Source organism: Lathamus discolor, chromosome 2, assembly GCF_037157495.1.
Source record: "Lathamus discolor isolate bLatDis1 chromosome 2, bLatDis1.hap1, whole genome shotgun sequence".
NCBI classification, from domain to species: Eukaryota; Metazoa; Chordata; class Aves; order Psittaciformes; family Psittacidae; genus Lathamus; species Lathamus discolor.
In genome coordinates, this window is record NC_088885.1 from 113822214 (window position 1) to 113835348 (window position 13135).

General features: G+C 39.0%; 1 protein-coding gene across 2 annotated transcripts in view; it reads right to left on the reverse strand.

Moving 5' to 3' along the window:
- The window catches only part of CDH2 (cadherin 2), a 117701-nt gene that overhangs the window by 25081 nt on the left and 79485 nt on the right, over positions 1-13135 (reverse strand). For both annotated transcript variants that reach the window (XM_065668172.1, XM_065668173.1), the window contains exons 4-10: positions 11900-12046; positions 10650-10805; positions 8977-9121; positions 7763-7935; positions 3217-3354; positions 2669-2854; positions 532-788 (exon numbers count right to left, since the gene is read on the reverse strand). In XM_065668172.1, the coding sequence (XP_065524244.1) occupies positions 532-788; positions 2669-2854; positions 3217-3354; positions 7763-7935; positions 8977-9121; positions 10650-10805; positions 11900-12046 (1202 nt within the window). The remainder of the gene's footprint in view (positions 1-531; positions 789-2668; positions 2855-3216; positions 3355-7762; positions 7936-8976; positions 9122-10649; positions 10806-11899; positions 12047-13135) is intronic.

Below are 13135 nucleotides of genomic sequence, written 5' to 3' on the forward strand. Positions count from 1 at the left end.
AATTTCTGTGGTTTAGTCTCTTTTCTCATTTAGCATAGGTTTAGTCACTGGGCAAATTATGATCAAATTATGACCACAGCTATCAGTTCAAGAGCACACAGATAGACAACAGCAGCACTTGGCATTCCTGGAGAATAAATGAGAAAACCCTTTAGATTTGGTCAACAATATGATGTGGTTTTGCTGCCGTGTCAAAATTATTGCTTAACTGAAACTGCAAATGATCTTAGTTCACGTAAGTATGTGTCTGCTCTGACTTAATTTGTTGGGATACAGCATATACTTTATTCTACCTTGATAAAGTGGGACTTTGCATTAGGCTATAACACAGCTTACAGATCTATGAATATGGGTTGGGTCACCTTCTCTACAGCAACAAATCCTTTTAGAGAAAGCTGCAGGAAGTATTCATATAGCTGTGTGCTGTGGTAAATGCAGTTATTTCATATGCAGTCTCTTTGCTCCCCATCCATTCTGTAATGCAGATACTATATTCCAATTGTTAAATAACTGCAAAGTGTTTGTATAGACCTTAGAGAGGTTTGCTGCATGTAACGATCTGGGTCCTGAGCAGTGAAAGTTGTCAACATGCTACCAGCAAGTAGTCCTTCTTCTTGACGTACAAGCTTAGGATTTGGAACAAAATATGGGCTCTCATTCACATCAATGACCGTAATGGACACAGTTGCTGTTGACTGAGGAGGATGTTGAATCCCCTTAGCCAAAGGCACTTGATTTTCCGCAGCTACAGTAAGTACAAACATCCTGTTGGTTTCGAAGTCAATAGGCTGCGAAAAGCAAAGAGCAGAAAGCGTTAACATTCACTAAAACCAGCAATGGACACATGATAACATTTTTACTTTGAAGCACGCTTTTAAGTGTTACTTGTAGTGCTTTTGTCAAAAATGAGCACAGAGCCTAAAGAAAACACACTAAATACAACACCTCAACAGGAGACTGGGTTAGCATTTTGCTTAGCAGCAGCAGCAGTTTTGAAGTTAGAACAGCTAGAAACCTTCTTGTTCTTGAATGTGACTTCCTCTAGTACTGCCATTAGAGGTAACTGAGGAAACAAGTAGTTTCATCAGAAATTGATTTGAAAACTTCCAGCTTTGTGCCAGGCACTCACATAAGCAGATGTGCCTCCTGAGAAGCTCTCCTGAGGAAAGAGATCTGCCTCTGTCAAGTTATGAGGATGAACAACCTTCAAACAAGATCATGATCATACCTAGCCCCATAGATCAGAGATCCCCATGCCCTTAATGTTTCACTAGAAAGACTCTTTGTAATCCCAGCTAATTCTACTTCTGGCATGCCTACAGCTCGCATCTTCACCTTCTAGACTGCCTTCAGTTTGGGGACTTTCTCACTAAGCCAGAAGTCAAATTTAAGAGGAGGAGTAAAATCAGTCTGATACTAGAGTTTCGCTGTTGCACTGCACAGGGGCGAGGCATTCCCCAAGACTTGATTTGCCTTAGTACTGCGCACTGTACTACTTGCACTAACTTGAGAGTTGAAGGAACCCTGTACCTTTACAGGGCCAGTTAGCACATGACAGTATAAATTCAGTGACAGCAGACAATCCAATCTTCAGGTTGACAGATCAACTCATTGCACTGCCAATAAAAACTGCAGGCAGGCTTCCAACTCTTCCCATGTCAGGTGCCTAAAGGAGTGCTACAAAGCACAAACATTCATGTAATTCTTACTGGAAGGCTGTAACGTACCTCTGGGGAAGTGCAGTTATAAAACAAGAAAGTTCTTTAAAAACGAACAAACAAACAAACAAAAAACCCCAAGCAAAAAACCTATTGTGAATTACCACTACAGCTGTTTAAAAACTTATATCTTTTTGTCACCAAATACTGACAGGATTAAAAACAGAAAAAAGGGGGTCAGAAAAAGAATTAAGGGGGAAAAAAAGTGAATGTTTTAATTTCCAAAGGGAAATATATCAGTTGCCTTGAAGTGGATCAGGAAAACCAGAACAGGCCAACTCAAGAGATGAGACACTTATTAGAGGGCCATGAGGAAAGATGCCTAATGCCTGGCAAGTTTAATTATAGAACCACATTGTTATTATCACTTGAAATAAGTCACTCCTCAACACAGAGCTGTGCTGGCTAGAGAATGAAGATAGACAGGTTATTCCATAAAAGGTATTTAAATGAGGCTTTAAAAATAGCCAGTCTTTAAAAGTCTCTTGTAGAAGTAGCCTCCCACCTATCACTTTTTCCTCTCTGATTGTGCCTTGACTGCCTGTATCTGTTCCTTAATGGGAACGTGTTGACATAAAACCCACATACAACAAGCATGATTACTAGTGGGGGCCAGAAGGTAGGAAGCTGTTCTTTTACTCTAGCAACAGTACTAAGCAAATGACTTTTCACAGACTAATTCCTGTCTTTTAGCAAATACAGCTTCAAAATCTGTCACTTTCAACAACCTAGCCTGATTTTTAAAAAAATTGATCAGTTGGAGTACTACTAATAGTGTTAAGCAAAGAAATGCTCCAAGAGACAGCCAACTTCCACAAGGCAGACACTGCCCATCCATTCTACTTTCCAGATTCATGTTGGCCTCAGGAGCCCACATTTTCCCCCACTCCCCAGCGTTCTCCCACTTATTCCATCTCTGCCTAACTCCATGAAGCACAACCATCTCTCACCTTCACAACAGTCACCAGCCCATCGTTGCTATTGGGATCAGTCAGGATGGTAAATCGACCTGTCGGGTCTCCTCCAGTCATCCGGTACATCGCATTCCAAGCAGGCGTGTGAGGCTGATCTTTATCTGTTACCGTGAGGTTTGCCACGATCACATCCACCCTGTTTTCTGGTACTTCCCCATAGAACTGCAAAAAACACAAGGAAACATTTTACCTTGGCTGCAGAAGCAGACAAGAGCCACGCCATACTGAATATTCATCAATGTTAGGAAGCGCATCTCTCTTCACTGGAGGTCTGACAATTTATCTAATGAAGTTTACCTGAGGCCACCCAGAAAACGGATGGTTTGATTCCCTTGTCAGCTTTTGCCTTTTGGCCTAAACAGAATACTGTATCTAAGGGATATAATATTCTGCATGTATTTCAATTCTGCCTGCCAGTATATATTTAATAAGTAATAAATATTTACCGTCTGCGAATATAATGAGAAAAATGGGGAATGGTTATAAATATGCACATCCTTCAGTTTCTCCTACCCTCTACTTACAGTCATGGCGGTGAACTCTGGAGGATTGTCATTGACATCTGTCACAGTGATGACAGCAGTTGCTGTGTTTGAAAGACCATATGTTGGGTTTCCTTCCATGTCCGTAGCTTGAATTATTAATGTATATTGTTGCACTTTCTAAAACACAAAATGACATCAACATAAGATTTAGACAAAACTAACATTACCATAGGACAGCAGCTGTTCCCAAAACTGCACTGCACTAAGCAATGGAGCCTATCACACTGTTTATTCCAGTTAGCATCAGCCAAAATGACAGGAGTAAAGTTTGTGCCACAGGAATACAGCACAAGGTTGCATCTAGCTATATGGAACTACTGCTTGATTTTCTTCAAATGTCACTGAGACAAGGACAGACTGCCTGCTTCCTGTTCTCAAAAATCGAAACCGTGTTATACAGTTAATGCTGTTATCACAGATTTAACATAGCTTTTCAAATGGGAAGAAAGATCCCCCAACACAGAGTGCCGTTTATACTAAAACAGGGTAAGTCCTCAAAAGCATTTAAGCAAACTGAGCCAAGGTAGGTTTAGTTGGCCAAACTGCCACAACTGCCAAGGTTTTGTTTCAGCCAAGCCCAAGAATGAACCCGCCGTTTGCAACGTCTTGTGATCGCTATGGAAACGGAAGATGTCAAGGCTAACAGAGACAAGTAAGGACACTGGGAGAAAGGGGAGGAGGGAACAACTGCACAGGCTGTTTCCATAAAAGTTAAGCACCCTGGCTGAAGATGGCCACCACTGCAGCCTCCTCCTCCCCCCCTCCAACCGTTGTGTATGCCGTTATCCCGTCACAGCTGGAGCAGGGCCAGGGCTCCCTCAAGCACAAGAAATGCCCAACAGAGACTGTTTAAAACAAAGTTGACCAGGTTCTAGTGAAAAAGAACACTAGAAAGAGAGTTGTTGCATAGAGTTACTGAGAAGTTGATTTTAACTCCTTGATGGTAAAATGCAAATGTTGTGCATGCTCTTCCATTTACCAGTTCAGCTTCCTAGCTTAGAGAGCTAGGTGTTACCCTTCAGTTCTTTCCAAAAGAAAACACACAAACATAAGGAGCTGCTATTACTTTGAAATATCACTTTCATGAATGGTTTACTAACACTGGCAAAAGCCTGCTGGCAAAATAAAAATACTTAAAGAAAAGGATTTTTTTTTCCACTTGGCACCTTATTCTCTCCCACTACTTGAAGACTGCGGTATATGACAGATTACTTCTCATGGAAACAGTTTACAAAAAGGGACTATGGATAGCAACACAAAAAATAACCAAGGATGATTCCACTGATTGTATCGAACTTTCTTACAGATTTTGGACAGACACTATGACAGACGTTAGAAATGTAATGCACACTTCCAAGCAGCAAATATGAGCCACTGAATTAAAAAACGTTTTTAAAATAAAACAAACGAATCTTTATCTCGCACTGAAGGTATTACCTCAGTCCTCTTATTATGTTCTTGTCCTCTTTCACAAAGGAACTCTTACAACACACCCCAAATGTGTATTACTATATATACATCCCACAGTTCAAAAAAAGCAAGACTTCTATTATTTACACAGAAATGCAATGTATGGTCCAATAATGCAGAAATATGTATACGAATTCTGGTTTGGAAAATATACTTGCAAAGTGACCTTTCAAATGCTTTGATAAACATCCTAAAGGTTTCCTTCATGACACTAACAGAAGCAGTCACAAGGGAATCAAGGAAATACTTTTACCACTTTCATCCAGGAAAAAATATACTTTATTTATTGTGAAGCAATAAACTCTAGAGCAGTATTGAAGCAAATCTTGCAGCCAGATCATTCTATGTTATTGAAACAGCAGGTGCTTCTGATTCATCTGGGTCTTAACACACTGATCCCAAGAAGCAAATTTCATTAAGGGAAGTCCCATTATTATTACTGGGAAACTCAACTTTCATACAGCCTTCTTATTTAATTCCAACAGAAAAGTGCACAAGAAATCTACCCCTAAAAAGTACCCCAAAAGACAGCTTATATGTGGTTTTGTTTGTTCTTCCCCTGCCCCAGCACTCACATACAGAAGATCAACTGCTGGGAATGAAATACCAGACATCGACAAGCACAAAACTTTGCAAGCATGGGGAAACTGGGGGAGGTGGCTCTCTGCTTTTTACTGTGAGAAGCAGCCAGGAATAAGCTGTGGAGCACATGCCAGCAGCCTGCACAGATATAGCAACACATCCGAAAATGAACTGGCAGCTTCAAGAAAGAACGCAGACCTCATCAGGTCACATCTTTCCACTTCAACACAGGCCAAATAAAAGAGCACTTCACTGAATTAACCTCACGTGAGGCAGGAATGTCAGTGTGTAAATTTAAGTACCCTGCCTGACTCCTTTGGCACCTCCAGCAGTAAAGCAGATGTTTTAATGCTGAAGTGAATTCCACAGCAATAGCAAAAGCAATAACAACAGCTGGATCTCATAAAACAGCATCTTTTGGGATAGCAAGTGAAAGATTTCTTCTGCTTTTAGCTGAGTCCCCTTACCTAAGCAACTCTCCTCCTGTGCCATGTTAGCACAGATAATGCATTGTGCACGATAATCTAAAATACTAGCAGATGAGGAATGCTATCAGAAGAACCACTCTTTTTTTGAATGCCTACAACACTAATGCTACCCTAAATAATGTGTCACATAATTTAAGAATTTTAAATTCTGTCTAGTATTTTATGAACCTTGGGCAACAAGGCACTCCCCAGCCCACTCTCAGACATGGGCTCAATTCAGATCTGGCTTCTCAGAATCCTGGTCGTTTTAATTTAATTGACTTACACTAAATGACTCAGGAAATGAAGGAAGCAAAGCAATGGCTTGGGAAGGAAACCATTTTATCTCATATTAGTCTAATTTAATATTTGAACGATTTGACATTAATCATTAATATTCAACATGTGCAAGAAATGTTTATAAATACTCATTTGGATATCAGTAGAGCGATCCATCCGGAAAAGTGATAGCAAATGACAACGCTTCTCCAGCTGCTAGAGCGAGGGCCTAAGCTATACAGAACAGCCGGTTTCTTCCAAGTTAAATCACTTCAGTACATCTAGTCACCAAGCAATAAAACTCAGAGTTATCGCTATGTCCTTCTGAAAGTTCACCTGTCAAAGATGACCAAGGGATTTTAAAAACCAGGGCAATGCTGCCCATTATTCTTTTAATTTAATAGGGCACAATACTGTAAAGTTCAGGGTTTTCCTTTCCTCAAATTCATTCTCTTCAAAACCAACTTAAACAGAATGTCAATAAAACTTTAAAAATTAATTGCAAAATCTGTCTGCTTAGCTTTTCAAATCTTCTGATTGCCCCTTTCAAACTGAAATTCATCAGAATATTAATAATCAACCCAGAGCATCAGACAGTATTTTTGTGTTCTATTTTAAACAAGTATAAGCAAACAGCTAAAAGCTGAACAGCAAATCAAGTTTAAAGAAACCTTCAGATTTAATGAGCTAAAATGAGGTTAGTAAAACAGAAGTTGAAAAAATATGTACTGAAAAAGATTTGTTTGGATTTTATAGCTTGTTTATAAAACAACGCTTATCTCTTGTGAAGTTTTCAAGTGGTTCAAAAGCACAGTTAGTCCATGACAGATGTGGAGTTGGGAGGGAAATATTTTTATTCCCACTTCACAGATGCGCGAACCAGAACAGAGGATCTGGCACCCTCCTTCTCTGATGGTGGGCATAGTGAAGAACTGTCTAGACAGAACAGGACTTGCCCAGCATGTAGCAAGGAATTACTGACAGTCACAATTTTTAATTTATTTTTTCTTTTTAAAGTTTTTGAATGTGTGTCTAGGCCTTGAGACAGATCTCCATCTATGCACTTCCCAGTACTGACTGGTTTATTTCTTAGAACCGTGCTTTTCAAATTTTAAGATCAGCAATGTTTTTCCCGATTGATTTTAATAAGCAGGATTCAGATCAGAGAATTCCTGCAAATTTAGCAACACAGCTTGCAGAAGATTTCAACATTTGCCACTCCTCTGTGAAGAACAAGGAAAAAGACAATGGGAGGACAAACTCTCCTGGAGCTTCCAAAATACATAAAACGTATAGCCAATTCCATTTTCCATCTACTCTTCATCTCATCTACTTCCATCATCTCTGTCCACAGAGCTCAGCAAGAGGAAAGGGCTGGTGCTGAGAAACACCTCCCATCTCAGCACCCAGGCCAAGCATCCAATGTTCTTACTTGCATTGCTCTGCTTTAGTGTGTACCTCCTCCTTAAAACCAAACAGGCTTATGAGACAAAATCCTGTCCACAACCCCATGGAACCAAGGGTGACTATGCATACAGAACATGTGGGTCTGATTTTTATTCCTGTCCTAATTTCCTCTTCTCTTGGATTTTATGCTCTTGGCCTAGGACAATGACCAGTGCCAACAGGGGATAGAAAGGGAGAAAATTCAGACTGGGAAGGGGGAGAAATATTTGTAAGTTACTATCAAAAATAAGTATAAACCAGCCTATGGGATTAAGACCTACCTCTCTGTCAAGCCCAGCTGCTACGGTGATAATGTCACCAGTCTCATTGTTGATTGTAAACATGTTTGGAGAGGGGCTGCTCGGGGCCTGTGATAAGATTCTGTACCTCAGCATCCCATTCTGTGCATTGGGATCATCAGCATCAATGGCAGTAACAGTCATCACGTAGGTTCCTAGCAGCAGGATAAATAATTGATGTTATATATGTAACATAAACAGCTTACTCAGATTACACAAGATCACTTACAAGCAACGGTCAAAGCACGTATTTCTTTTGGTAACTCTGCACATTCCTTCTCTTACTTAAAACAATCCGATTAAACCCAAGACTCACCAACAGAGTAATTAAAATACATAAGAAAAGATAAAAATACTTTGTGTTTATAGTAATATCAGATTTGCTTATGACTGAAGAAGCTCCATAAACAATGAAATCCTACAGTTCTGCCACAAATAACATTTCTATAACAACAGAGCTTCTCATGTTTAGATGAAAACATTATTAATTGGGCCAAAGGAAATATACTTAATGTTCAGAATTGGTGCACATACTGATAGTGACTGAAAATCAATGTAAATAATACTCCTTCAAAGGTCTTTGAGACATATCTCAAATGCCAAGTCAACACTGCAAACTGAGAAAATACATATCTTGTGCTAACCTTTCTAAAAATTTCATTTTGCACTACTGACAAATCAAGAAAGCGGTTTCAGCCATAGTGCAAACTTTAGTCTGAGGTGATTAGGATTTTAATGAGATGTGAACAACATTTAGGTTTTTCTCAAGAATTTAGATAGAACTGTTTCATTTCAAATCCCAGTACTTCCAAAGCCTCTGAGATTCAAAACTAGAACTGGATCTGCTGATATTTCAGCAGTCTCCTATACCCTGACCTGTCAACTATCTGAATGCCAAAGGCTATCACGAACATAACTGTAAAAACTATGGCATTATAAATAGGCCTTTCAAAAACAGGAACTTAAAATCATATTACTTCTGTTTATGTACGTAATGCTTTCTTCTTTTGGAAATTAATACCAGCATGCTAAAAAGTGAATTAAAAATAAGGTGAAATAGTAAGACTGTATCCGAGGTTTTGTTCATCACATTAAAGACATCTTTCAAAGTATCACAAGATCAGAAGGCAACCCCTTCATCACATTCAACATGATACTGCATACACCTCCCCCTGCCTTGAAAGCCCATTTATTACCTGGCTTTGAGCCTTCAGGGACTGTCCCATTCCAAACCTGGTGTAAGAATTCAGGTCTATTGTCATTCATATCAATAACATTAATAACAATGTCAATAGGATTTTCCACCTGGTTTCCATTTACATCCACTGCATGTGCTCTCAGCTGCAAAAATAATAAAAGTATTAGAATTTGCACAACATACAGGCACAAATAGACAGAATATTGGTGACAGGAAGCTTCAGGACAGACATTTTTAGCTCCAAGTATTTTTCTTTCTGTCATTGCCCCCTCATATTGACCTTTTAAGTTTTCAGGTTGCTAATGGAACTGCTGTTCAGACTTCTAAGTTGCAGACTGACTGATTTGCTGAAAATTATTCTGAATCCTGAAATTTTGAGTAATACCAATGCCTAGTGTCATATATAATTTTTAATAATGACTTAGAAAAGAGACTCTAAAAATGCACAGATTTAGTTTGTATTAAACAGCTAGCAACTTTTTAAAAATCCATAAGGAATGAACACTGGCAACACTTTCAAAACTTTGTTACAGATACTATGTATACTGAACACATATGAATGCATAGAAACTGCATATAGAATATATTTGTGTTACCTTGAGCACCAGGTAGGGTTTGTGATAAATCACTTCCAAATAAACACATGAAATTCCAGGCTAAAATTAAGCTAAAGTTTATGGACTGAGTTTCAAAGATACTGAGACACTTAAATTTAATGCCCCAATTGTCAAAAAGGGCTGTGTATGTATATATACACACTCAAACCTAGTAGAAAGAAGCAAGAAGGCATTATTAACTCACCACTCTGGAAATTACTCATATAAATGTAAATTCCTAAGTCAGTAAATCTTGACTTGCCAATGCCAAAGTCTCAGTAAAGGTCCTACGGAATGCCAGACCTGCTGTTCTCTTGCAAGAATCATTTACTCTTCCTCCCCCACAGATGACTCCTGCTGCATCCTCCATTTGGGAGTAGCACTCCAAGGGCTTCCCACAGTGCAAAGCAAGGAGTGTTTTAATGCACGACATGCTGGGAACGCTCTCTAGGAGCTGAACAACTTCTGTAATGATTTCAGTGTGGTCTCTCAAAAGCCGAAGACAACTTTAGGTCTCCCCCTTCCTTCAAACTTCCTTTTCCACTAATACTGGAATCTGTGGTCTACTTTGTCAGTTTCTTTACAGCAAAGAACATAATTTTCATAAGCTGACAGACATATTTTACAATTCCATTAAAATGCTTAGATTTGCCCCTCAAAATGGAAATTGGTAGGTTATTCTTCCCATCCATTTCTCAAATCACAGCTGCTGCAATTCTAATAGCAGTCACATCCTAATTTAAGTTGCTGAATTAAAAGTAAACTTTTGAAAAATATACAATACAGTGGAGACTGTGATCAATGGCCTGGATTTGAAACATAAGCTATGGTATCCGTATTTCAATCTTTTAAAATTACTTTATCTAAACACATGTAATCACTGTTTATGTATGTTAATGTATTTAAGCTGCTTAAACACAGTAAGAGCTAGCTTTAGTAAGTACAAATACAAATCTGCTACAAACTCTTCAAATCACATCTCGCAGAAAACTAAATGCTGGCTGCTCAAGTCATGTTTGAAGCAGATGTTAATCTTCAATTTGATAATCTGATTTATGGTAAATTAAACTCTTACATGAAAAGAAGCAATCTGCTCCCGGTCTAAAGGCTTTGTCACAGACAGCTGTCCTGAGATGGGGTTGATGATGAAGATGCCTGTTGGAGGTTGGTCAGCTCCTGGGCCAGTCACACTGTACCGTAGTGAGAGGCTTTTATCACGATCAGACCTAATCTATGTGTCAAAAAAGATAACATTTACATTAGCTAAAAACAAGCAATGGATGGGACTGCTGCTGAGACCAGCAGCTTTTTTTTCAATCTTTAAGCTAAACATCTAAAAAGAATTATTCTGGGAATTGTACAAAATTATTATAAAGCTTGAAGTTTTCAATTACACTCTTTGTCAGAAAGATGGTCAATGAATTTTTGGGAATATAAAAACATCCCTGCTTATTTCTCATAGAGGATGAGTTGTATCAAACCAAAACAATTCAGTATACTTACCTTAAACAGATTTGTTTAGATCCTAGAGAAAACATATGCTACCATAAAACTACAAGAAAACTACATAAAACTGTAAGAAATAAAAAGTCTGGTTTGATTTTTCCCTTTCTCTCATATTTTCGCAGACCAAAGCTGCAGACTCTCTTCTGCTACTGGCAATAGCCCTTCAGAAACTCACTGGTTTTGTTTAAAGACTGAACTTTGGCCTCATCTTCCAAGGAAACATTAAAGGACAGTGCATCTGTGAGGAGCAGGTGAATCACCAGCATGCACATCAACAGAACAGAGCAAAACCACATCCTATTTGCTTGAGCTAATGCTCTACCAAGTTCCAACAATTTGACTATGACCAGCCAGTACCACGGCTGGAAGTCCTCTCCAGTGCTGGGCTTCAGGCAACTGCCCCACCTGTGCTTGCAGGGCCCTGTGGAACAGCTGGTGTCCTCACTCCATCAGATTCCATTTCCTTCTGCCTCCTTGTGCACCCCTCCTCCTGCTCACCCCCACATCCTTCCCCAAGTGGAAAACTCAAGTGCAGGAGACTGGAGAACTCCTCAACCAGCAGAGATCCTCCTTAACCACTTAAGTAAGTCATCACGGCAATTACCACCCAAACCAATGTCACCTTCCACCAGTACAGGAGAACAGGGACAACTTAAAAAAACAAGCAAAGGCAACCCAGCCTGCTACGTGGAAGTACAAACAGAAACCAACACAAAAGACTGATAAATGTTTGTGCAATGAACAAGATACCATTTATGCAAAATCTCCTCAAGAGTTCTCTGAGGGTCACTGAAACCACATTTCTATTAACTTCCTTACCCTAACTAATTCCTGAGGAAAAGGTCCTCTGGAATTTTCTGGTAGGTTGATTGGAGGAATAACCCAGTCTCTCTTCTGCCTCTTCAGAGGGCTGCTGTGCTTGTATTGTTGCCATGGAAATATGATGTCTTCAATTTTCTTTTGGTCCTTTCCCAGGTACAAAATGAAATTAAGTACATGTTAGAAGGAGAATTACCAGTAGGTATCATAAAATAGCTCAGATACAATTATATAATTGACCGAAAGGCTGTCTTTCCTCTGTGTTCCTAGAATTGTTTTATTTGCATTCACAGCACAGTATGAAAATAACCAGTATTATTTACAACTGCACTGCAAAATGTTAAGAACTCCTTTTTTCCTTATGCAAGTTTGAGGAGAAATGGAATTACAAGCCATTTGTAGAATGGCTTTACTGTGCAAACTATTCTGTATTTTCTGAAAAGTAGTTAATATTTTGCAGAATTTAATAGTATGCCTTTATGTATTTCTCATTAGCTAGAACTTCAGTTCAGGTAATGTGCTACTGTACATTAAATTTAGATCTGGGTGTGCAAAAATATAATTTGGAGTTCCAAGAGGAATTTAATACATACTGGTAAGGAGTGTCTCAAATATTTATGACCCTATTAAAACCCTTAGAATTAAGGCTGTAATTATTTTAAACCTATGTCAGCCATGATGGATGCAGTAGATGACCCACTTTACACATTGGGCATTAATCTCTGTTGGGTGTCAACATTCCTTTCCTATTCCCTCCTACATCTGCAGTCATTTCATCCTTTGGATGCCAGCACACATACAGCCCTGCTAGCTTGCTTAAGGGTGAAGACAGGGTGACAAAAACGTTTTCCAATCTTTCAAAGGCAGAACTTTTTTCTTTTTTAAATCTAATCAAATATGCCACAGAATAAAAACAGACGCTCAATCGAAGTCCAGGTTCCACTACTCTACATTCTGCTGATGGTTAAGGATGCCTGAACTGGATCTTTGGAAAGAACAGGGCATGCCCTGGCATAACTAAGAATCTGTTCTTTTAATAGACTTTCACAGACAAAATGACAGTATTTCCTGTGTTAAAAATGTGCTTTAGCAGATTTAAAATAATCAACAAGTAAGCAAATAAAAATCCTGAGGATTACACAGCTTTGGTCTCCAGTGTGTTATCAGGAAAAACGTCTTGCATAACTACACTATTTTGACATTATGCTTAAATCTTTAATGTGCACCTATTACAGG